This window comes from Pseudorasbora parva, chromosome 14 (assembly GCF_024679245.1).
Source record: "Pseudorasbora parva isolate DD20220531a chromosome 14, ASM2467924v1, whole genome shotgun sequence".
Classification (NCBI taxonomy): domain Eukaryota; kingdom Metazoa; phylum Chordata; class Actinopteri; order Cypriniformes; family Gobionidae; genus Pseudorasbora; species Pseudorasbora parva.
In genome coordinates this window covers 12571569-12598463 of record NC_090185.1, presented here as the reverse complement: position 1 = coordinate 12598463, position 26895 = coordinate 12571569, and the positions used below count along the sequence as shown (strand labels likewise).

At 39.3% G+C, this 26895-nt stretch overlaps 1 protein-coding gene across 1 annotated transcript; it reads left to right on the top strand.

The window, feature by feature from the left end:
• Window positions 1–749: 749 nt before the first annotated feature.
• LOC137040116 (CD48 antigen-like) lies at window positions 750–9404 on the top strand. The gene is made up of 4 exons (XM_067415527.1): window positions 750–861; window positions 1050–1367; window positions 8866–9150; window positions 9237–9404. Exons 1-4 carry the CDS (start codon window positions 804–806, stop codon window positions 9392–9394), a joined length of 819 nt encoding a protein of 272 aa, XP_067271628.1. The 5' UTR covers window positions 750–803; the 3' UTR covers window positions 9395–9404.
• The last annotated feature ends 17491 nt before the right edge of the window (window positions 9405–26895 follow it).

Below are 26895 nucleotides of genomic sequence, written 5' to 3'. Positions count from 1 at the left end.
CTTTTTGAAACTAATAGAAGATTCATGAACTAAACAGAGTGCGTCACATTCTCTATTTTTCTTCTATAGTGTCAGAGCAAGGAAAGACCCAGGTGGCCAGTCCATCACATCAACACAGAACATACAAACTCAACACAAAACAGCCTCCCGAGCCAATATCTGAATTCAAAGTCAATATAAATATGAATTTAGCTTTTGAAAGTTAATACAGTGCTTTTATTTAGTTTTAGGAAAATAGACTTTAAATTTTCTCCTTTGTGTGGAGTAGTATTTACTGTGGTTCTGCTGTGGCTTTGTTTTGAGCTAATTTCATTGAAGGAGCAAAACTGACAACATGTGTCTAAGTTTAACTTTTTGTTTTTCCAACTGTTATAAATTCAAAATCACATGACATTTAAAATCATGCTGAAAAATATCACTCCTGATATTGCTTAACTACATCATGTTATCAGTATAAAATCAGGAACTCATTATTGGGGGATTTTTGCCCCATAACTTGAAATGAATGTTTAAATCAAGAAATCATTGAACTAATTAAATAATAGATTAATTCCATTTTGAGAAAGACATTTATGTTAAATTATTTAAAAGTTTTCAGGACATTAGTCAGTATTAACTTAGTTTAAACTTAATTACAGAAATAATAAAAAGGTGTGTCTGTGTGGGCGGTGCTACTGAAGGGGTTTATTCACCCAGACTTTTACTAAACCACTTCACTTTAGACCGCCAACACATTCAACATTTTCAAAAGTGCAAGGACTGATTATTTAAACCTTTCTGTTGTGAAACCTCGTCTAGAACTGATGAAGAAAATGTTTGATATGTTTATGTTCTTCTGTTTGTTCTCCTGGAGTCTGGCTGGTAAGTATTTTATTACTGCACATTATTTTGTTTTTTATTGTTTCCATCATTTATTTTGCCTCTAATATTTTGAACATATGACAAAATAAACTCAACTTCTACTGTGCAGAATGAAGAGAATTGTTTCAAAATGACAAAAATCTGTTAAACCTCTAAATTGAGAGTGAATATGTCTGTTTGTTGGTCAGGTGTGTTGAGTGCTGATGCAGTGCAGTCAGAGTCAGTGATGGAGGGAGAGTCCGTCACTCTAAACTCTGGTCTTACTCAAATACAGAAAAAAGATCTGATAACGTGGGGATATGGACACAACAACATTATCATAGCTACAATCAATGAAAAGGACAATAAGACAGATTTTCCTGATGGGAGATTCAGTGACAGACTGAAGCTGGATCATCAGACCGGATCTCTGACCATCACACAGACCACAACTGAAGACTCTGGACTTTATAAAGTCTCCAGCACCAGCAAAGAGACGCTCAACACATTCAGTCTTACTGTCTATGGTGAGTAAAGAATTACTTCCCCTGTTTATATATATATCTATATAGGTGCTGGTCATATAATTAGAGTATCATAAAAAAGTAGAATTATTTCACTAATTCCATTCAAAAAGTGAAACTTGTATATTATATTCATTCATTACACACAGACTGGTATGTTTCAAATGTTTATTTATTTTCATTTTCATTCTAATTATATGACCAGCACCTGTGTGTGTGTGTGTGTGTGTGTGTGTGTGTGTGTGTGTGTGTGTGTGTTGTATGTTGTATTATATTAATATTTATATATTTTATTTTTATGTATACAGTAAAGACTGCACTGTAAAAATATTTAAAAATAAGTTACCTTGTGGCCTTAAAATGTTTAGTTCATTAAAATTAAAAATTAGAGTTAATACAATGAACATTTTTGAGAATTGAAAATCTTTATTGAAATATTATTAAAAGATGTTGTAAGCATGTTGGGTATTTGTGTGTTTTATTTGTGATTACGGAGTGAAATATGCCAAATTGTACTATTTTCTTGATTTATCACATTTTTATGTGGTTCAGATACAATAATATTTTGAGTTTCTATTTATTAAACCAATTTCCTTCATTGTATCAACTCAAATTTTTAATTTTAATAAACTCAAAATTTTAAGGCAACCTGGTTACTTACTTTTTTAAGTTAAACCAACAATATTTTTTACAGTGTGTGTAATGCTGTTTTACATTTAATTATTTAAGTTTCTGTATATTTCCTACCTGATTGGGTCACATAAAAGACAAACCCAACCATTGGTTTCCATTTTTAAATCAACTTTTAAACCTAGCGGTTGGGTTTGTCCATATTTGACCCAAACATGGGTTGAAACAACACAGTATATGTACAGTATACAGTATACGGGTATACGATATGTACAATATTGGGGCGGCAGTGGCTCAGTGGTTCATGTAGGTTGTCTATAGGGTGACCACCCGTCCCGCGTAGCGCGTGCGCGCACAGCGTTTGAAACCAAATTTATGCGTCCCGCAAATTGAGACCGTGTCACGCATGCTTGCTCAAAAAGTTGGTCGCTCTATATCCTCGTGCCTCAGGTAGCCAAACCAACATTACTTGACAGTTCAGCACACTACTGTTGCCACACACACAGTTGAACTGCTGTTGTCAACTTTTTCGTTGTTGTCATGACAGCGCACGCACGTGCATACCAGACACACTTGGAACTTTTTAGATTCACTTTCCTATTCGAAAAATGGAGTCTGAGGCACCGCAATCATCAACTAAAAAGAGAAGGAGTGGGTACAAGAAAGACTGGGAAAATGAATATTTGTGACTGAAAGGTGTTGAGAGAGCTTTTTTTGACCTTTGCAAAACGTCTCTCTCAATCGGACATCCATAGTAAAATACGATGTCAAACTGCAAAAAATGCTTTTCTTAGTATTTTCGTATTTCGTTTTTTTAGCCAAAATATAAATAAAAAATATCAAACAAAAGTAATTGTCTTGTTTTGGGAACAAATACTATTTAAAGAGTTTTTGCTTAAAATAAGACAAATAATCTGCCAATGGGGTAAAAAAAAATAATCTTAATTCAAGCAGAAAACAAGAGTATTTTTCTCACCATTGGCATATTATTTTGCTTAATTTTGAGTGATTTTTCCCCCCAAAACAAGACAATATTTTTTACATGTCTAGTAAATGTTTCTTAATTTAAGAATTGTTAGATATTTAGACTTAAAACAAGACAAAAATACTAAGTAAGAAATATATATATATATATATATTTTTATTTATTTTTTTATTTATTTTTTTGCAGTGCAGACTTTATACTAACATGTAAGTTCACCATCCTTCCCCTCCTTCTCATTCTGTGAACCTCTAGAGTTCACTTTACTTTTAGTTTAACTTTAACTTAACTATTTATTAATTTTTCTGTTCCTGTGATGTTGAGCAACTACAAATTGTGCTAATCCTATAATTTGATATTATCATTTATTTAAAGTGAATAAATTGTAATGAAAAATAAGTAAAGTAAAATAGCTAAAGTAAATCGTAAGTGGAAGTGCATCTGTCAATTAATTGAATGTTCAAAATATTATGTCAAAAATACACATTGGTTGGCCTATTCATGAGCATACATCAGCAATTAGCCTACACATGTTTAGGGGAATAGGGCATTATTAATATACCATGTAAGGTGCTATGTGCTAGAAATGGGTAAACCACTATCTGCCCGTCTGCTCGTGGGGTGGCAGTCCCACATTGTCCCTCAGAAACATACCCTTTGTCCCCCCTTGAGCTTATTAGCAGGTGGTCACCCTAGTTGTCTATAAACCTGAAAGGTTGGTGGTTCAATCCCCGGTTCCACCTGACCAAGTGTCGAGGTGTCCTTGAGCAAGACACCAAACCAGCAGCTCCCGGTGAATGTGAGGAAAGATGTAAAGGGCTCTGGATGGCCATAGGGTCTGTTAAAAGTGCTATATAAAATGCAGTCCAGTGCATATACCAGTTAAAAGTTTGGAAAACTACTATTTTGATTGTTTTTGAAAGAAGTCTCTTCTTACCAAGGCTGCATTTATGTTATTAAAAATACAAAAAAGCTGTAAAATTGTGAAATATTATTAAAATATAAAATAATTGTTTTCTATTTGAATATATTTTAGAATGTAATTTATTCCTGTGATCAAAGCTGAGCTTATCATCATTACTCCAGTCTTCAGTGTCACATGATCCTTCACTAATCACTCTCATATGAGGTTTTGCAGCTCAAGAAACATTTCTGATTATTGTCAATGTTGAAAGCAGTTTTGAACATTTTTTTAGGATTCTTTGAAAAGAAAGTACATTTTTTATTTTTGGGGGGCAAGAATTTAAAGAAATTAATACATTTATTCAGCCAGAATGCATTAAATTGATCAAGTGACAGTGAAGACATTTATAATGGTGCAAAAGCTATATATTTTAGATAAATGCTGTTCTTTTTAACTTTCTATTCATTAAATAATCATGAAGTTGTACACAACTGAAATGTTTCTTGAGCAGCAAATCACACATACATATATATACACTGTAAAAAGTAATAAGTTGACTTTACTTAGAAAAGCTGTGGAAACTGATTGCCTCAGAATTTTTAAGCAAATTAGGTCATAAAATATCATTTTTGACTTGATACTAGCTGCTACTTTGTAGAGTTAACTTGTGTATTTGTAGAGGTTACCATAAAACTTGAGTACAAGTAACTCAATTTCAAAAGTTCAGCCAACTTACATATATAAGTTGGGGTTTGTAAGCAGAACTCAAACAAAATCGTTCTTTTAACTAGTTCTTTTAATGTCTGCTTATTCATTTTACTAGAAGAATGTGTGGAAACCTTAAAATTCTCAAGTAAGCTGAACTTAACACTCAGTTTAGTAAGCTTAATTGCATCAATTAAACCCTTCAAGTCGACATAATTCTATCTGTGAGCTGAGGAAGTGTACTCCCAGAATGCATTGCAGCATGAATAAATTAATCACAGGGCAATCGTAACTCCGTTTTATTATTTTTGGCTTTATTTTACCTTTTTTTTTTGCTGTCTTTTGTCAGTATAACCCCAATAATGACAGCAAATTAACTTGTAATGGTCTTATTAAGTGAATAAAAAATGTTACCATTGTTGTGTTTTGCATGCTGAATGTTGACGCTTGTGTGTGACTTAAGCATAGTCAATTGTTGGATATTGTCACAAATATAAAGGCATATTAACACAATTAGAAGCTTGTCATAAGAGTTAGCAATAAAATGTTAAAAGATCATCAATTGGTTTTACATTTATATATATATATATATATATATATATATATATATATATATATATATATATATATATATATATAAACTTATTACTTCCCTTCCCTTGAAATCAGGTAACTGTGATTCCATGTTGCATTGCTGCATCAATAGGAAGAGATTTATAGTAATATAAATTAAGTTCCAAGTGCCCAACCAAAGAGAACACTCATCACCATAATGGTGAGAAATTTCAGGAAGTCAGCTTATGTGACGCTTTCCCAAAGTATTTAGTTATATTTTCAATAACATTCAAGATGACTGGAAAATGAGTGAATGCAACTAAGAAGAACGATGACTGCAGAAGTGGAGGAAATGAGTGAAAAGTCTATTAAGAATTGCCCCGCCTCAACCTTTTGCCCGCCCGCTGTTTTTTTTTGTGTGTGTGTTTTTTTCCTTTGGCAAAATGGTACTCAAACCAGTCAAGTAATGTTTACTTGGGTTTTCTAAGTAACAAAGGCATAGCATGCAAATAGTTCTGATTACTACATTGTTTTAAGTAAATTCTAATTATTGGACATTAAGTAAAGTTTAATAAAAAGTCTTAGTAACAACAGCTGTTGGATTTAACAGTGTGAACATGCATTTAGTACAACACACTTTGCATTCTTAAGTACAATGTACCAAACTTGCTTAGTTTAGCTATTGCATCCACCTAAAAGTTCACAATACTCAGTATATTCAAGCTAAATCAACACATTTTCCAAAATCAGTTAATTTTACAAGTTTTTCTTTAGTAGATTCAACAATTACTTTTTACAGTGTGTATAAACTGTCTGCAGCCCCTAGACCCAAAAAGAGCAATCTTGCTTTCATCAGTCCACAAAATACTGTGCCATTTCTATTTAGGCCAATCAATGTGTCCTTTGGCAAACTGTAACCTCTTCAGTATGTCGTTTTTGAACAATGGGACTTTGTGGGGACTTCTTGCCAATAGCTTGGCTTCACATGAGCATCTTCTAATTGTTACAGTACTCACATGTAGACTTTTTTGATGACTCCTTTTCCATTTTGGCTATTCTTCGATCCATTCAAATGGTAGTTTTCCATTTGATTTTCAGCATTTGATATCATTTTAGATGAGCAGCTAATCATTTGCATCACTGTATATGTTTTCCCATCTCTAATCAACTTTTTGATCAAATGCTATTGTGCTGAACAATGTCTGGAACAACCTATTTTATTTAGATTTTCAGAGAGAAATGCACAACATTCACTCAAAAAATTATTCTAGCTGTTTGCTGAGTTTATTTAAATAAAATAAGCTGAAACAACACAAATCTTTATTTATTTTTAGTTAATTGCCATTTTACTCAATTTTACTACGTTAAATTAAATAAAATGTGTAAAATGTTAAGTTAACCTAAACCATTTGTGTTGGGACTACATGAATCATTTATGTTGCACTGACTGAACTGGGCAGTGTATTTCTCGTTCCCAGCATGCTTTGCCTAGGGATGGATCAGGAGAATAAATGTAAAAATTAGTGATGTTTGATGTGTTTTTTAGTTAAGGGAAAGACCTGTTAAAGTCTGATGTTATATCTGACAGTTATATTTGAAATTTAAAAGTTGTGTTATGTTGTGTCAGGTTTTTTGTGTGAAGTGTAGACCTTGTTGTTAAGCTGTGCTGCATTTCTTAATGATCTGTAACTGTGCTAATGCTAGTGATGAGAAATGCTTTACTTGATCATTACTTGCATGTCACAATTAGCAAAGTGATCAAGTGTTGTTGGCTAATAGTTTTTATAGAAAAAAAGAAAATAAATTAATGTGACAGTTCAAATAAACTAAATATAATCATCAAGCCCCGTTCTCACCGCCAGTGACACGCAGAGACAAAGCGTCATGATCCCATTCATTTCAAAGGAGCGCTGGCGACTTCCGGCGACAGAATGTGGGCGTGTCAAGCGATGTGAGACACGCGACAAAAGTTCAGAAATTTCAACTTTATGCAAACGAGAAGCGATTTTCGCGAGCGACAACCAATAGTAGTGAAGTCAGTGGAGTGCACGTGATCCGTCTGCTGCTACTGCGGTGTCCGGAGGCGTTGTTGATATTAGCTTTTAGCAAGCCCCCTGTTCTTTACATTAAATCTCTGTGTAGCCTACATACAGAGACACATTTAAAAAATGATGCATGGAAAAACGTGTCTGGGATTGTGGGGATATAAAGTAAGTTTTGACTAAACTGCATGCAATATGGTCTACCTATTACAGTACAGTGTGTATGTATTCTAATAACTTGCTCTGTTCTGCAAAACACTAGTAATAAAAACTGTATTATTTAATGATGTTTATATGCAACCCTGCAATCTCTGGCGCTGGCGACATGCAGTGACAAAAACGCTGGCGGTTGGAACGTGCCTTCATTTCTACCCCACCCCTCTTTATCCTACTTTATCTAATTAGAATGACGTGATTTTTTTTTAGTTTTCACTAAATGATTTTAAGTGAATACAACAAGATTATTTCAAAACCAATTAGATTTAGTTGGAAAAGCATAAATCAATTTTGTGGAAAAGTTTTCCAAAATTTAATTAAGTTCATTCAACAAAAAATTTTTTTGAGTGTTTGCTGCCTTCGTCCTTAAATAAGGGACATTGTTTGACCCCAGTTTTTTCACAGAATGAATAACCTCTAATTAATTACACACACTGCTGTGTGTGTGTGTGTGCGTGCGTGCGTGCGTGCGCGCGCGTAGGCGTGTAATCCCTACGTTATGGGGACAAATTGTCCCCACAAAGATGGCAATATCCGAAATCCTTGTCCTTTTAGGTCCCCATGAGGAAAACATCTTATAAATCACAGGTTTTTTTTTTTTAGAACAAATGCAGAATGTTTCCTGTGATGGGTAGGTTTAGGGACAGGGGCAGTGTAGTGGGATACGGAAAATACGGTTTGTACAGTATAAAAACCATTAGGCCTATATGGAAGGGTAACCTAACCCTAACCCATTTTAAAAAGGTGTGCTTTTGGTCCTCCTTAATGTCAATCAGTCTACTTATTTAACATGACAGTAGTAAAATGTTGTTCACCGCAAGACGTGCTTAATATTTACAAATTAAATATTAAAACAGTAATGAAGCTGGATATTAAGCTGTGTAAGAACTCACGCTCTGTGCGCACACTTTGAGACGGACTGAAACACAGACAAGCAAAGTACAGGCAAACTGCTTTGGGCTTTGGCCAAATACACAAAAAAATATGGGGAGTATTCTCATAAACACAGTTAGTTATGTCTTAAGTGTACATAAGAATTGAATGTGTGTCATGTTATTAGATCCAAGCATTTGGTCCTAGTGACCAGCCTAATAAACCTGCAGCTGTGTGTGCCATTAATGTTAATCAAACAACAAAAGGAAAAAGGAAAATCTCTTACTGCTCTTGACTGCTGAAATTGTTCAATCTGATGGTTTTCTTTTCTCGATACAGCAAATTATGTCAAAATAAATGTTATAAAAGATAAATGCTGTATTAACTAATTTCACGATTGATGTTATTTAGGTGCAAATTAAAGTGTAGTTTTTTGTTTATCCATTTATACATTCTTGTAATTATTTAATAATCAACATTTTATAACTTTTTTTTTTTTTTTGATACTTTAAATGAATGTTAAGTATCAATGAACCAACAAATATCATAGGACTCTTATTTTCTGAATTAAATATATTCTCTCATAATTTCCAGCTCGTCTGCCTGTTCCTGTCATCAGCCGAGACTGTTCTGCTTTTAGACTCTACCAGAATTGTTCACTGCTGTGTTCAGTGTTGAATGTGAGTCATGTGACTCTCTCCTGGTTCAAAGGAAACAGTTTATTGTCCAGCATCAGTGTGTCTAATCTCAGCATCAGTCTCTCTCTACCTCTGGAGGTGGAATATCAGGATAACAACACCTACAGCTGTGTGCTCAACAATCCCATCAGAAACCAGACCAGACATCTGGACATCACTCAACTCTGCAAGACAAGTTCAGGTTTGTCAGCAGACCTATATTTTTGTTCTACAAAATAAATGAATCATATTTCTGTTATTTAAGTTGCTAATTTCTTCTCTCATAAGACTGTATCCACTGTTGTGGTTTCACTGAGGCTGTGATCCGATTGGCTCTCTCTGCTGTGGTGGGCGTGGCTGCTGTGGTTGTTCTGGTTTATGACATCAGATCCAGAAGTCTTCAACAGAAGAGGAGTGAGCAGACGTCACCATCAAACTCTGATTAATACTCGGGAAGGTGGAGATATTCTTGAACAACTGTAGTCATTATATTAAAAGAAATCATTTGAGGTAGTAGCATTCATGAATAAATGTAATTTAAGTTATTATTAAAATCATTTAATCAAATGTTAATTCTCCTTTAAATGAAAAAAAAAAAACATTATTTTTTTAATTTTTTTTATACTATTATGTTTGTATCTCACTTTTTTACCATGCAAATCATTCTGTATATGTACAGTATATATCTTCAATATATCTAATTATTCATAATTTCCTTTTTTTTCATTTATTCTGTTTTGTTATTGAACGTTAAGTTGTAGACTCAAAGGAAAGGTCAAAGTGCAACATGACATCATGACTTTGCGTAAACATACATGCCACTTTCTAAAGCCAAGTGGCGTGTTATCTATACGCATTTTGTCTATATGTGTATGTCTACGGCGTGTGATTCTGCGTGTATGTCTACACCTAAACGAACCATCATCTCAGCGTGTATGTCTACACCTAAACGAACCATCATCTCCGCATGTATGTCTACGCCTAAACGAACCATAATCTCCGCGTGTATGTCTACGCCTAAACAAAACATCATCTCCGCATGTATGTCTATGCCTAAACGAACCATCATCTCCGCGTGTGTCTACGCCTCAACGAACCATCATCTCCGCGTGTATGTCTACGCCTAAACGAACCATCATCTCCGCATGTATGTCTATGCCTAAACGAACCATCATCCCGCGTGTATGTCTACGCCGAAACAAACCATCATCTCCGCATGTTTGTGTACGCCTAAACGAACCATCATCTCCGCATGTATGTCTACGCCTAAACAAACCATAATCTCCGCGTGTATGTCTACGCCTAAACGAACCGTCATCCCCGCGTGTATGTCTACGCCGAAGCGAACCATCATCTCCGCATGTTTGTGTACGCCTAAACGAACCATCATCTCCGCGTGTATGTCTACACCTAAACGAACCATAATCTCCGCGTGTATGTCTACGCCTAAACGAACCATCATCTCCGCGTGTATGTTTACGCCTAAACGAACCATCATCTCCGCGTGTATGTTTACGCCTAAACGAACCATCATCTCCGCGTGTATGTCTACGCCTAAACGAACCATCATCTCTGCGTGTATGTCTACGCCTAAACGAACCATCATCTCAGCGTGTATGTTTACGCCTAAACGAACCATCATCTCCGCGTGTATGTCTACGCCTAAACGAACCATCATCTCAGCGCGTATGTCTACGCCTAAACGAACCATCATCTCAGCGTGTATGTCTACGCCTAAACGAACCATCATCTCAGCGTGTATGTCTACGCCTAAACGAACCATCATCTCCGCGTGTATGTATACGCCTAAACGAACCATCATCTCCGCATGTATGTCTACGCCTAAACGAACCATCATCTCCGCGTGTATGTATACGCCTAAACGGACCATCATCTCCGCGTGTATGTCTAGGCCTAAATGAACCATCATCTCCGCGTGTATGTCTACGCCTAAACGAACCATCATATCTGCGTGTATGTCTACGCCTAAACGAACCATCATCTCCGCGTGTATGTCTACGCCTAAATGAACCATCATCTCCGCGTGTATGTCTACACCTAAACGAACCATCATCTCTGCGTGTATGTCTACACCTAAACAAACCCTCATCTACGCATGTATGTCTATGCCTAAATGAACCATCATCTCCGCGTGTATGTCTACAACTAAACGAACCATCATCTCCGCATGTATGTCTACACCTAAACTAACCATCATCTCCGCGTGTATGTCTACACCTAAACTAACCATCATCTCTGCGTGTATGTCTACGCCGTGTGATTCCACGTGGATGTCTACACCTAAACGAACCATCATCTCCGCGTGTATGTCTACACCTAAACAAACCATCATCTCCGCGTGTATGTCTACGCCTAAACGAACCATCATTTCCGCATGTATGTCTACACCTAAACGAACCATCATCTCCGCGTGTATGTCTACACCTAAACGAACCATCATCTCTGCGTGTATGTCTACATCTAAACGAACCATCATCTCTGCGTGTATGTCTACACCTAAACGAACCATCATCTCCGCATGTTTGTGTACGCCTAAACAAACCATCATCTCCGCATGTATGTCTATGCCTAAATGAACCATCATCCCCGCGTGTATGTCTACGCCGAAACAAACCATAATCTCCGCATGTTTGTGTACGCCTAAACGAACCATCATCTCCGCATGTATGTCTACGCCTAAACAAACCATAATCTCCGCGTGTATGTCTACGCCTAAACGAACCATCATCCCCGCGTGTATGTCTACGCCGAAGCGAACCATTATCTCCGCATGTACGCCTAAACGAACCATCATCTCCGCATGTATGTCTACGCCTAAACGAACCATAATCTCCGCGAGTATGTCTACGCCTAAACGAACCATCATCTCCGCATGTATGTCCACGCCTAAAAGAACCATCATCTCCGCGTGTATGTTTACGCCTAAACGAACCATCATCTCTGCATGTTTGTGTACGCCTAAACGAACCATCATCTCGGCATGTATGTCTACGCCTAAAAGAACCATCATCTCCGTATGTATGTCTACGCCTAAACGAACCATCATCTCCGCATGTATGTCTACGCCTAAACGAACCATCATCTCCGCGTGTATGTCTACACCTAAACGAACCATCATCTCCGCGTGTATGTCTACACCTAAACGAACCATCATCTCCGCATGTATGTCTACGCCTAAACGAACATGTATGTCTACGCCTAAACGAACCATCATCTCCGCATGTATGTCTACGCCTAAACGAACCATCATCTCCGCATGTATGTCTACACCTAAACGAACCATCATCTCCGCATGTATGTCTACGCCTAAACGAACCATCATCTCCGTGTGTATGTCTACACCTAAACGAACCATCATCTCCGCATGTATGTCTACGCCTAAACGAACATGTATGTCTACGCCTAAACGAACCATCATCTCCGCATGTATGTCTACGCCTAAACGAACCATCATCTCCGCATGTATGTCTACGCCTAAACGAACCATCATCTCCGTGTGTATGTCTACACCTAAACAAACCATCATCTCCGCATGTATGTCTACGCCTAAACGAACATGTATGTCTACGCCTAAACGAACCATCATCTCCGCATGTATGTCTACGCCTAAACGAACCATCATCTCCGCATGTATGTCTACACCTAAACGAACCATCATCTCTGCGTGTATGTATACGCCTAAACGAACCATCATCTCTGCATGTATGTCTACACCAAAACGAACCATCATCTCCGCGTGTATGTCTAGGCCTAAACGAACCATCATCTCCGCGTGTATGTCTACACCAAAATGAACCATCATCTCTGCATGTATGTCTACGCCTAAACGAACCATCATCTCCGAATGTATGTCTACACCTAAACGAACCATCATCTCCGCATGTATGTCTACGCCTAAACGAACCATCATCTCCGCATGTTTGTCTACACCTAAACGAACCATCATCTCTGCGTGTATGTATACGCCTAAACGAACCATCATCTCTGCATGTATGTCTACACCGAAACGAACCATCATCTCCGCGTGTATGTCTAGGCCTAAACGAACCATCATCTCCGCGTGTATGTCTACGCCTAAACGAACCATCATTTCTGCGTGTATGTCTACGCCTAAACGAACCATCATCTCCGCGTGTATGTCTACGCCTAAATGAACCATCATCTCCGTGTGTATGTCTACACCTAAACGAACCATCATCTCTGCGTGTATGTCTACACCTAAACGAACCCTCATCTCCGCATGTATGTCTATGCCTAAATGAACCATCATCTCCGCGTGTATGTCTACAACTAAACGAACCATCATCTCCGCATGTTTGTCTACACCTAAACTAACCATCATCTCTGCGTGTATGTCTATGCCGTGTGATTCCACGTGGATGTCTACACCTAAACGAACCATCATCTCCGCGTGTATGTCTACACCTAAACAAACCATCATCTCCGCGTGTATGTCTACGCCTAAACGAACCATCATTTCCGCATGTATGTCTACACCTAAACGAACCATCATCTCCGCGTGTATGTCTACACCTAAACGAACCATCATCTCTGCGTGTATGTCTACATCTAAACGAACCATCATCTCTGCGTGTATGTCTACACCTAAACGAACCATCATCTCCGCATGTTTGTGTACGCCTAAACAAACCATCATCTCCGCATGTATGTCTATGCCTAAATGAACCATCATCCCCGCGTGTATGTCTACGCCGAAACAAACCATCATCTCCGCATGTTTGTGTACGCCTAAACGAACCATAATCTCCGCGTGTATGTCTACGCCTAAACGAACCATCATCCCCGCGTGTATGTCTACGCCGAAGCGAACCATTATCTCCGCATGTTTGTGTACGCCTAAACGAACCATCATCTCCGCATGTATGTCTACGCCTAAACGAACCATAATCTCCGCGAGTATGTCTACGCCTAAACGAACCATCATCTCCGCATGTATGTCCACGCCTAAAAGAACCATCATCTCCGCGTGTATGTTTACGCCTAAACGAACCATCATCTCCGCATGTTTGTGTACGCCTAAACGAACCATCATTTCGGCATGTATGTCTACGCCTAAAAGAACCATCATCTCCGTATGTATGTCTACGCCTAAACGAACCATCATCTCCGCATGTATGTCTACGCCTAAACGAACCATCATCTCCGCGTGTATGTCTACACCTAAACGAACCGTCATCTCCGCGTGTATGTCTACACCTAAACGAACCATCATCTCCGCATGTATGTCTACGCCTAAACGAACATGTATGTCTACGCCTAAACGAACCATCATCTCCGCATGTATGTCTACGCCTAAACGAACCATCATCTCCGCATGTATGTCTACACCTAAACGAACCATCATCTCCGTGTGTATGTCTACACCTAAACGAACCATCATCTCCGCATGTATGTCTACGCCTAAACGAACATGTATGTCTACGCCTAAACGAACCATCATCTCCGCATGTATGTCTACGCCTAAACGAACCATCATCTCCGTGTGTATGTCTACACCTAAACGAACCATCATCTCCGCATGTATGTCTACGCCTAAACGAACATGTATGTCTACGCCTAAACGAACCATCATCTCCGCATGTATGTCTACGCCTAAACGAACCATCATCTCCGCATGTATGTCTACGCCTAAACGAACCATCATCTCTGCATGTATGTCTACGCCTAAACGAACCATCATCTCCGAATGTATGTCTACACCTAAACGAACCATCATCTCCGCATGTATGTCTACGCCTAAACGAACCATCATCTCCGCATGTATGTCTACGCCTAAACGAACCATCATCTCCGCATGTATGTCTACGCCTAAACGAACCATCATCTCTGCATGTATGTCTACACCTAAACGAACCATCATCTCTGCATGTATGTCTACGCCTAAACGAACCATCATCTCCGAATGTATGTCTACACCTAAACGAACCATCATCTCCGCATGTATGTCTACGCCTAAACGAACCATCATCTCCGCATGTATGTCTACACCTAAACGAACCATCATCTCTGCGTGTATGTCTACGCCTAAACGGACCATCATCTCCGCGTGTATGTCTACATCTAAACGAACCATGATCTCCGCATGTATGTCTACGCCTAAACGAACCATCATCTCTGCATGTATGTTTACGCCTAAACGAACCATCATCTCCGCGTGTATGCCTACACCGAAACGAACCATTATCTCCGCGTGTATGTCTACGCCTAAATGAACCATCATCTCCGCGTGTATGTCTACACATAAACAAACCATCTTCTACGCGTGTATGTCTACGTCATGTGATTCCGTGTGTATGTCTACACCTAAACGAACCATCATCTCCGCGTGTTTGTCTACGCCGTGTGATTCTGCCAACCTGATCTCACAGAATTAATATTTATAACCTAATTTAATATTTTGGAGCAACTTACTCCACTTCTACCCTAAACCTACCCACTCTCAACAATATAAAACACGTAACAGGCAAATAAATGTACAGTCACATGTATTTACTGCAAAAACGGACCAAAAAACAGTATAAAAGTATTAAAGGTCCCGTTCTAAGCTTTGATTATGTTTACAGTGTGCAATATAACATGAGTTCATGTTTCGTGTGTAAAAAAACACAGTATTTTTCACACAATTTACTTATCTGAACACCGCTGCTTCCTCTGTCCTAAAAAGGGCCTGATGATTCCGTTCAATAAATTCTAGAAATTCGTGAACGACTTCTGATTAGGCCAGCGCTTCCCGTGTTGTGATTGGACAGCAGCTTAGCGCACTTTGCGAGAAACACGCAAAATAGGGGGGCGTGGTTGTTGCTCTCCCACGTGGAGAAGAGCGCGCATTCAGCGCTTGCATCTCCCCATTATGGTAAGAGGCGGGACCTTTCCGGAGGGTTAGTCAATCAATCAATCAATCAATCAATCAACTTTATTTATATAGCGCTTTTACAATCACGATTGTGTCAAAGCAGCTTCACAGTTTCAAACAGGATAATATTGCGAAAAAATTAGATTTGGCTGTACAGTTGTACTGGAGAAAACAGTGATGTTATCAGCTTATTTTAATTTATCATATAGCGACAATGTTGGCAGATCAGTATTATAGTTTATAGAATTAAATAAGACCTAATTCATACATTTTATTTGTATAATAAGTTAAATAACTTTAATCATATTTTTAGTGTCCCCACTATTTTTAGTGACGTCATTCCTGAAGGAAGTGCAGGGGCTGTAGTCCAAACCGGCCATTCGCTGTAGGCTTTGAAAAGAAACTTCTGTTAAATAAAATATCTTGCTTGGCATTGAACTTTGAGCTTTATAATTTTACAGGTATTATTTATGCTCCAACAGCAACATTACACACTAACTAAAGTTTGAAAGATGGAATCGCGAAGAACGGGACCTTTAACTCATGTTGCACTCCAAGTCTTCTGAAGTCATACGATATCTTCATGTGAAGAACAGTTGATCTTAATGTATTAGTCGCTGAAATGATGATCGCGCTTTGTAAACAGAACACACGCTACTCGTTAATATTATAGTCAAATGATACACGAGACAACAAGTTTAGAATGACACGATCGGTCACAAAACACACAAGAGTCAATGGCATTTTACAATCAAAGCTGACGTAATGACGCAATTGGTCACGAGACACACGACAGCCAATGCTGTCAAAGCTGACCTGACGTTTCTTCCTGCGGCAATATTTGAAATGTATTATTAATCTTTGGCGGATGGACTCGACGTTACTGATCGCTTTGGGGATTTTCTTCACACAGATCAATCGTTTGGCCTCGGAACACTTGGAGTATTTGTACTTTCTGAATAAATTGTGCCTGCAGTCGTATCTGCCTTTTGTCCTGTTTTTTATAATACACAAATGGGTAGGTTTAGGGAAGAGTTTGAGTTACGTGTTTAAAATGTGTCTGAATATGTGTGTGTTTCCACAAGGTAAATGGATTTATAAACATACTAAATTATGTTTTTTTTTAAATGTAAAAATGCAGAATGTTTCTTGTGTTGGGTAGGTTTAGGGGTTGTGTGTGTGTGATGGGTTGGTTTAGGGGCTGTGTGTGTGTGTGTGTGTGTGTGTGTGTGTGTGTGTGTGTGTGTGTGTGTGTGTGTGTGTGTGTGTGTGTGTGTGTGTGTGTGTGTGCGCGCGCACGCGTGTGTGTGTGATGGGTAGGTTTAGGGGTAGGGGCAGTGTAGGGGGATAGAATGAAACAGCGTTGATAAACACGCTAAAAAGCGATTGTGTGTCTTTATAGCAAGCCAAAATGGCATACGAATTGGCGGGTCATACAAACGCCATTTCATGAGATCAGTCTGCAAAGTGATAAACAGAGTATCTCAACTTTAGTTTCTTTTTTATTCAAAAAAAAGCAAAAGCGATTGTTTACAAAGATTTAACATATTAGTTTTTAAGTCCTTGACACTATAAAATAACTTGTTTTTTCATGTTGGTGCTCCAACAGAGTCTTTAGGATGTGTTCACACTTGGCATGTTTGTTTGGATTAAACAAACCCTGGTGTGATTTGAATGATACATGAACAAAACACGGACCAAAGACATGTAAACTAACCATAAACAGTCCATGATGTCACAAGATGCGATCCTAAAAAGGACAGAACACTCCCTTATACCTGTTTATTGTCATGATAGTCGAAATGTTACCCATCACAGTTTGATACAGTCATCAGAACCGGGTCTCCTCACTGTAGATCTTCGTTTGTGTGTGATGGAGGGAGTCCTGCCGCTGTTTTGACTCCTTTCCACATTTTATAAGCTCTTCCCTCAGCTGGTCAAATACCATCATGGAAGTTCAATAAGTTCCATCTCAATATACGTCATGAAAGCCAGGTCAATCAGGTTGTGAACCAGGACAAAAAAAAAATGTGTTTTCTTTTTTTACAAGTTTGAACTCACAAGGGGTGGCATATGTGGGTCCTGGAGAGCCACAGTCTTGCAGAGTTTTCTCCAAACCTGATAAAAACATTCCTGCCTATAGCTTTCTAGTAACCCTTAAACATAGGGTATTTTCATAGACGCAAGCAATAGTGAGCTAGCTTTGAAAGCGTCCCACCCTCCCTTCAGAGCGTCTCCAAAGTCACAACAAAAGCATCATGTATACAACTCAAAGAGCGCTGACCTATACCACCTGACTGCTGCAGATTAATTTCCCCGTTGATAGTGTTGCCATTGAAATGCATAAATTCGAGTCACAAACCTCTCATAGTATAACGTCACAGGTTTCCATCTCTTACAAATTACAGTTATTATGGTGTGAATGCAGGAGAAACTGTAAAAGGCGTCTGCCCTGATTTTGAATTGCCAACAGGTTTTGCGAAATTGTCAACAAATGCCTAAAATCATAGGCAAAACTGCTCGTTCACGCAGGTGACAATCACACAGTGTGAATTATCAAAGATGCGATCAAAGAGGATTGCAGAGGAGTCGCAGACACCCGCGAGATATTTGGCATGCTAGATATATATACAATTCAATCAAACACAAACAAAGCACAAACATTTGCTTGACCAGACACTACAGCAGCATATTACAAAATTATTTATTTACCTCAAACTCTCTTTGCAGTACGCAATCGTTGATCCCAACGTCTCCCCAACCATTTTCTCCGCCATAATCTTTTTGTTTCCCTTTTCTCCTTTTCGCTTCAGACAATCTGAATTTCAAGCTTCTTGCAGGATATAATACATTTTTTAATAATAATTCCAATCTGCAGTGGCTGTCGCCGATCCATCATGCAGTGCGAACACAGCAGTGACTGAATGCTACCCCAGATAGTCATGCAGTGTGAAAAGAGCAGTGATCTGACTACTTGCAGTGCAGTGTGAACTTGGCATACCTGCATAGCATGAAATGCGCTGATGACATGTGATGTCTGCACGAGCAGGATGCGTGAGGGTATGTAAAAGCAAAAGTATGTAATTGTAAAAGTTAACAGGCAGGTAGGACATTGTATCATATCGGACTGAATGCAATGATTGGACGAACATTTTATGGTCCTCCACCACATTTAGACCACTTAACTTAGTGATTGCTATCAGAATTTTAAGAGACTTTCAACCAGCATAAAAAAATGTTTCTGTAACAAATCACCTACCCTGCCTTTAAGAGCTTGATTAGCTTGTTGAGTTGTATTTTATTAGGATTGAAGCAAAACTCTGCAGGACTGTGGCTCTCCAAGACCAACGTTGGTTAAAGTTAAAGTGACTGAATCTGAAGGTTAATTCTTCCCCAGGCATTGACAAAATTTCCCGTAATTTATTACACAGTAATGCTTCCTTCGCCACTGACACACTTTTCAATGCTGGAGGCTGCAGTTTCAGGACTGCATTTCTAGGACCCTGTGTTTTTTTTAGCAGTTTAATATTTTTTAGCTATTCAATTCTGTATGTTATTATTTTTCAGGAATTATGTAGGTTGATATGTTGTCCTAACCAACCCCTAACCCTAAACATACCCATTGGTTACCCTAATTTGTTTCAGTAGCTATATAAGCGTCTATTAATTTAGCCCCAGCATAGCTCTTATGTGTGCCACACTTAACAAAGTTCAGTAAACCGTAAAGCACTTGCTCTGTGTATTTATTAGTATGTTAATAAAAAAGTATAATTTGAAAACATTTACGTTTAATCATTTAGCAAATGCTTTTATCCAAAGTGACTTACAAAAAGGGGAGAGCAATAGAAGCAACAAAACAAACAAGGGCCACAACCTGCAAGTGCTGTAAGAAGTCTCAGTTAATTGAGCATAGTACACAAACAAACAAGTTTTTTTTATATAAATAGTTTTTTTTTCAAACAGAAAATTTTATTGGATAGTTAAGTACTAGTTTTTATTGATCAGGTGCAGTTGGAAAAGATGTGTCTTAAGATGTTTTTTAAAAATGGCTACGGACTCGGCTGAATGAATTGAGATCGGCAGGTCATTCCACCAGGTGGGAACGGTCCAGGAAAAGTGATGAGTGATTTCATGCCCCTTTGGGATGGAACCACGAGACGTCGCTCACTCGCAGAACGCAAACTTCTGGAGGGTGTGTAAGTCTGAGCAAGCGAGCTTAGGTATATTGATGGCGAGAACCAGTGCCTTGAATTTGATGCGAGCAGCCATTGGCAACCATCAATTTTATTTTATTGTTTCATAGGCAGGGCCGGCTCTAGCTCTTTGGTTGCCCTAGGCGAGATGGAGTTTTGCGGCCCCAATCCCCCCCCCCCCCCCCCCCCCTTCCACTTTTCTAGTATTTTTTTACTTTTTATTGAAAATAAATGCCTTTCCGATCTGATATGTGATGGGAAAATGGAATAGAGCGAGTGTGGCAAAAGGCGGATTCAAACCTCTAATCGATTTGCGTCAAAACTTGATGCGTCTTACTCCTACACTATAGCCACTGTAGAGAATTTGGTGATTTCTGTAATTTTGTCTATCCCAATCAATCTTTAAGTAAACCACAGCATATTTGTGTTTAATGTAAATAATATGGCATCTATCGTTACTCCAGTAAAAAAACAAAAACAAGAGGCCCCACTTTTTATTTGCTTCCGACGCCCATGTAGAGAGCATTTAACTATGATACGTTAGCCATATTTATAAGGAACTGGACTTTTGATATTTAAAATCCATGAGATCCATGTAGGTTATTGTAGATTATTATCAGTGAAGTTATGTTTGCAATATGTAGTAATACGTAGAAAGCTAGCAACTGATAGCTTAGTGACAATATCAATAAAATTAATAGTTGATAATATTGATAATACTAAGTAAATTTATTTAGTTTGATAACTTTTTGGCTGAGATAAGAAGACTAACCTCTATACTGGGTTTTCTTTTGATCTTCTTCCGTTATCTTTTTCCGTCCCTGTGCATCCGTGGGTTTAGACGCCTCATTTTTGATGAACGTGCAAGATGATCTCTTGCCTGACCTAACGCCTGAACCAATAATCAATAAGCACCATCAATTCAATCTAATAATCAGGTTAAATAAGTAATTAAACGTGTGATGATCATGTTTATTAAACATTATGTTGTATTTCGCTTGTTCCGATTCTATGCTTAATGGGAAGTAATGGGCGGCACTAGAGCACGCTCGTGCCCCTAACACAATTGTCGCCCTTGGCAACCACCTAGATCGCCTATAGCAAATGCTGGCCCTGATCATAGCATGTAATAATAAATACATTGAAATTCTTCGGAATGAAGAAGTGCATTATAAAAATTAAATTAAATCTATTATTATCGTGATAAAACAAGCACTCTCCTCCCTGTTTCCTTCGTCTCTGTACATCACTGCTGGTTGCATTGTTTACAAAAAATGTATTCAAACTATCATTACATGCATTTATAACGTCCCAGTCTATGGTCACATCACATGCCTGCACGTTGAATGCGATTTTTCTTCAATGAGGGGAGAGGCGGGATGTATGAGGACGAATTACAGCAGTTGTTGCCTTGAATGGCCATTAGCTGTGAGAAAACAGTGTCAGGCAATGTATTGGACAAAACAGCAACCATAAATGTAAAGAAACGAAGTTGCTTGTCATATTTTCCTAACAAGCAACCACATTTTTTAAAATAAGCCCAAAAAACCGCAACACGCGAATAGATTTTTTGTGCGTAACGCGTAACGCGGACTTCGCAACTATGGTTATGGTTTAGGCTGCAGGTGAAATTAGCAACCATCCTCAAGAAGGCCCAGAATTATATTTTATATATATATATATATAAAATGCGGGTGTGTACGCATTAATTTATACCAGGGTGGTCCAATGCAACTCCATATTGCCATAATGACGCTGCAAAATTCAAAGCACCTTCACTTAAGTGTTGAGCATCCCCATAGCACCTGCAACAGAAAATCTCTGGAGCCACTGTTCACCTCTCCATGACACCCTGTAGGACCTACCTTAGAGGTACGACCTGAACCACTGGAGAGCAGTTCCTGAGATCCCCGTCTTCTTAAAGGGTCATGAAACCCCCCTGCTGCAGCTGTGTTTTTTCACACCTTCGATTTGAAAAGGCTTGTTAAAAGGGGAGTGGTCAACTGTGAAAAGGTGGGATGGTATTGTGTGGAAAAAGGGAATGGTTTGCATAAATAGGGGAGTGTCAGTAGGTGCATTAAGATTAGAGATATAGCAGCAGTTACAGCGGTTCTGAGACATGTTCTTGGTTCACGTTGGCATTGTTTACCACAGTGAGATTAAATGAGGGATGAGTGCAGTGAATGAGAGAGCTATGAGTGGCGTGCAGCAGAGATCGCAAATCATTCAGCTCTTCAAATTTCAAACCAGCATAATTCAGTGAGAAATTAAACTAAATGTTATTCTGCATGACGAAATATTTTGCAAACGTGATAAAACTATATTTGCAAATATGCATGCGGTTTGGCAAGATGAACAACGCGCCGACGTGATAGAACGTGAATCACCCACGAACATGCGGTGCTACAGAGATGTGTAATTCTAGATCGGGGTAAAAGCGAAGAGGTTTGAGGCTTTATAGTCACGACAGCGCATCTGAAGCACAGAGCGACGCGCGCTGGGTTTCCGTGACGATCCGCGCTGTCTGTCACTCGGCAGCTAAATCTATATCTGTCCAAATATGCAGCACACTGTTTCACTAAGAGCCCGAACACATGCGGTTAAGTGCAGGGCTGTGACGACAAATAAAACGGAGAGGACGTGGCTTTTGTTCATTAGCCTACAGATTACAGATTGGTTATTTTGCACTCCTGACATAAATTAGATAGTCAACGCTTGCAGGTTCGGCGTGTGATTGCTCAAGTTAATTTTACTTTACCGAGACTTTGTAGCAAAGGCTTCCACTGACGGCGCCGTTTACAGCTCGCTCGGCGCCCCGTTACTTCGTATCAGCATAAGGCCTAGCTTTCCTCCTTGACTTTTCCGCACGCTGATTCCAAAACTTCTGCACCATATCTCTACAATAATGATGGAAGACGAGCCTGACAGAAGTGACTGTCTCATGCAAATTAACTAAATTATCTTGTATGCATACTACAGCGCAGGGATTGGACTGAATGAGCTTTATGTCATGAATATATATCGAGAATCGCTCGGAGCGGTCGACGTCAGCATGTGCCCAGCAGCCCATACTTGGGCGGAAAAGGCCGCGCCGACGTCAGCATTTGTGACGTTGCTCCGACTAAGCTTTTCAAACCGGAAGACAGAAATCTCTCTGAAAAATGCAAAAATAACTATTTTCACATATGAGTACCATTAATGAGTACCTTTAGTGTTTTCAATGATGTGCAGCCTATACATATCTGTTTAGATCTCAAAAAAAGTGTTTTGGGGTTTCATGACCCTTTAAGTGTCGACAGGAGGATCTGGTGGTTAACTGCGTCAAAAGCAGCAGACAGATCCAGTAAGATGAGCACTGAGGATTTGGAAGCTGCTTTTGCCAGTCTCAGTGCCTCAGTTACCGAGAGCAAGGCAGTCTCAGTCGAATGGAAGCTTTTGAAGCCGGATTGGTTGATATCCAGGAGGTTGTTCTGTTCAAGAAACAGAGAGAGTTGATTGAACACAACATGCTCAAGTGTCTTTGCAATGAAAGGCAGAAGGGATAACGGTCTGTAGTTTTCTAAAAGTGCTGGATTTAGAGAGGGTTTCTTAAGCAGTGGCGTTACCCGGGCCTGCTTAAATGCTGTGGGAAAGGTTCCTGTGTGAAGAGAAGTGTTGACAATGTGAGTGAGTGCAGGAGTGATTGAAGAAGAAATAGCCTGAAGGAGTTTAGAGATTTCTGCCTCGGTGGGCAAAGAGAAGGATGGGAGCATGTGTGTGTTAGTTGTTGAGATGTGCGTGTCAGTTTGTGATGAGGAGAACTGTTTGCTGATGAGGGATGTTTTGTTTGTGAAAAATGATGCAAAGTCATCAGCTGTAAGAGTCAATGAAGGAGGGGGAGGAGGAGGATAAAGAAGAGAGGAGAATGTTTTAAAGAGTTGGCGAGAGTCAGAGCAATTGTTGATTTTGTTGTGGTAGTATGTTGTTTTAGCAGTGGAGACATTTGTAGAGAAAGAAGAGAGAAGAGACTGATAAAAGGCAAGGTCAGTATAGTTTTTAGATTTCCGCCATTTCCTCTCTGCCGCCCTGAGTCCAGAGCGATGTTCTCGGAGAACATCAGACAGCCAGGGGGCAGAAGGGGTGGGGCGGGCTGGTCTGGATGAAAGGGGGCAAAAACTGTCTAAGGAGGATGTTAGAGTGGAGCCACGAGTGTCAGTAGCACTGTTAGCGTCCAGTGCTGAGAACTGAGCAGGTGGAGGGAGTGAAGATGAAACCATAGTGGATAGGTGAGAGGGAGAGAGTGAGCGTAGATTACGCCGAAAGGTAATCTGTGTAGGAGTGTGTGTTGTATCAGGAGTCAGTATGAGGTTAAGAGTGATGAGAAAGTGGTCTGAGGTGTGCAATGGAGTAACTAAAGTGTTGTCCGTGGAGCAGTTGCGTGTGTAGACGAGGTCTAATTGGTTACCTGATTTGTGAGTAGCCATTGTAGATACTAACTTAAGGTCAAATGAAGTCATTAGTGTCATGCCAGATCTTGCTCCCTGGATCTGTCACAGAAGTTTTCTCTGAGGTGACGATCGATCTCAACTTTGGAGCAGGTGAGATGGCCACTCCGCTTCTTCCCAAGTAGCTGCTTTGTGAACCCAAAGGGATTCGCTATGAGGGCAGCCCGCTTCCTGGCCCTCTCTTTCCTCCTCCTCCTGTGCCACTTTGCTCTCCTCAGAGTAATCAGCTTCTTACGAAGGATGGCGCACAACTCTGCTAGAGGACCCCTCTCTTCCTCCCTCGCCTCCTTGAACCTCCTCTTCAGACTCTTCAGCTCTTGCCTAAGCTGGTGGATCTTGTTCACCCTGTTGTTCATAGTGTAGGGGAGGTTCACTACTTTCTTCTCCTCCAGCCCAAATCTCTCAGCTGCTTGGCTGATGATGGTAGCCATTGTCTGGAGGCGTCAGTCAGCGTCACCCTTGACTCCTGCTACCAAGATGGTATCAACGTCTTCGTCAAACTAGAGCCACTCCTTCTCCTTGTTTGCTTGGGGCATTTTACCCGCCGATATTCTGCATGGGATTGGGGCCTGTGTCACTCAGAGGTTCTGGGCGCCTGTGTCACTCGGAGGTTCTGGGCACTGTGGTTTGACTCCGGGCCTAGCTCCTCCTGCGTCTCACAGGGGTGTTCCCTGCGTGCATGTTTGTCACTTTTTAAAAGGTTTGAATGTTTGACAAAGTTACTGTCTTTTCATTGCCATTCGTCATTGTTTTTTTGTACAATCCAAAAATATGTGACCAGAAGAAAAATCCTGTACTACATAATAATAGTACAAAAGGAACAGTATTTTACAAAAAAAGGCATCAAGCTCAAAGCAAAAAAAGAGAAAGAACCTTAAACTTATATCTTGCCTATCAATGTTTTATGGTTTTTAAAATATCACAGTGACAGTGAGCTGTTAGTCAGATCTGATGGGGCAAAAATAATTATTTCAGTTTTGTCATGATTTAGCTGTAAAAACTCATGTCCATTTAACATTTTATGTCCCACAGACAGTCAAACAGGGTCGATACAGAGCAGTAGTTCTTTTTAATAGGAAGATAAACCTGGGTGTCGTCGGCATAACAGTGGTAAGCTAACTTATATAAAGCAAATGAAAGAGGTCCCAGTATGAAACCATACAAAATTGGAGCCTGAGGTGATAAGCTATTTCCAACTTTCACTGAAAACGTTCTCCCTTTGAGATGAACGAAGGTGTTACGGGTGTCACAAAAAGGAAGCGAGTCTCAATACCAGAGATATATCAAAATCGATACAACGTTTATTTACAATGAAAATAAGGGTTTCAGTGTCAGGGGCAGACACTGCCAAAACAAACAAAACAATCTTCTTTAGAACCTAAATTACCTCACCAAAAATAAAGAAAACAAAATACAGCTTAACTTCCCTATCTCCCTTAACCATAAACAAAGTGATATTAAAACCCCCTACCTCCCTTAAAGCGAAAATACTATATACAATAGTTTTTACAGTAGTATATACAGGGTTTTGGGCAAACAAATCAGATTCAGAAGTCAATAAGCGTAGTCAAACAGGCAGGGATCAAAATAAACCGGGTAATCAGAAATGGTAACAATAAACAAACACTCACAATCTCCTAATACACTTACAATCTCTTTGGCATGACACTCAAACAAACGATGACGAAACGAACAGTATAATCAGAAAGTAAATGGAAGTGAAGAACGAAGGCGATATAGCACAAAGTCAACGAAGTACAAGGCAAAGGTGTTTTTGGGGCAATCCTTTCAGTGTTTAGCTGCACCAATCAGTGTTTCCCAACCAGTAAATGGAAACCACGCCCACCTGGAACATAGACACAACCATACATACAGAAAGAATATACACAAACAATGACAGATGAAAACAAACAAGATACTTTAGGGACTTAACAACTTCTTTTAAAGTTTACTCTATTCTTCTCCCAGTTCACTGGCCACTTACTTTAATGTATTTCAGGAAAAGTGGATGATTTTACGTGTTGTAAATCCAATATATCCGATTCTCTGAACTGCGACACAAACAAAAATGGCCCTGCCCATCACGCATGCTGTATCTCAACTAACGTGATTGTTAAAAAGGTGTATAAGCAACAAAACACACAGTCTTGCCCATATTAAACAATCGGAAAATATCAAATATTTCATGCTATAGTTAATGGTGCCCTAGAATGATTTGAAACAATATATTAAATTGTTCTCTGATATCTACATAGAATGGAAGTGGGTTATTTAAGGGCAAAAATTGTCCAGATACAGTTTTACAGGTCCATTTACAACCCTATAAATTGTCCCTAGGATGTAATGCTCTGTTTTGCCTAATTTGGAAGGGTCAT

Coding starts and splice junctions, on each gene's coding strand:
- LOC137040116 (XM_067415527.1), top strand. CDS start 804: ATGAAGAAAATGTTTGATATGTTTATGTTCTTCTGTTTGTTCTCCTGG. Junction 862..1,049: donor GTTCTCCTGGAGTCTGGCTG/GTAAGTATTTTA, acceptor TTTGTTGGTCAG/GTGTGTTGAGTGCTGATGCA. Junction 1,368..8,865: donor ATTCAGTCTTACTGTCTATG/GTGAGTAAAGAA, acceptor CATAATTTCCAG/CTCGTCTGCCTGTTCCTGTC.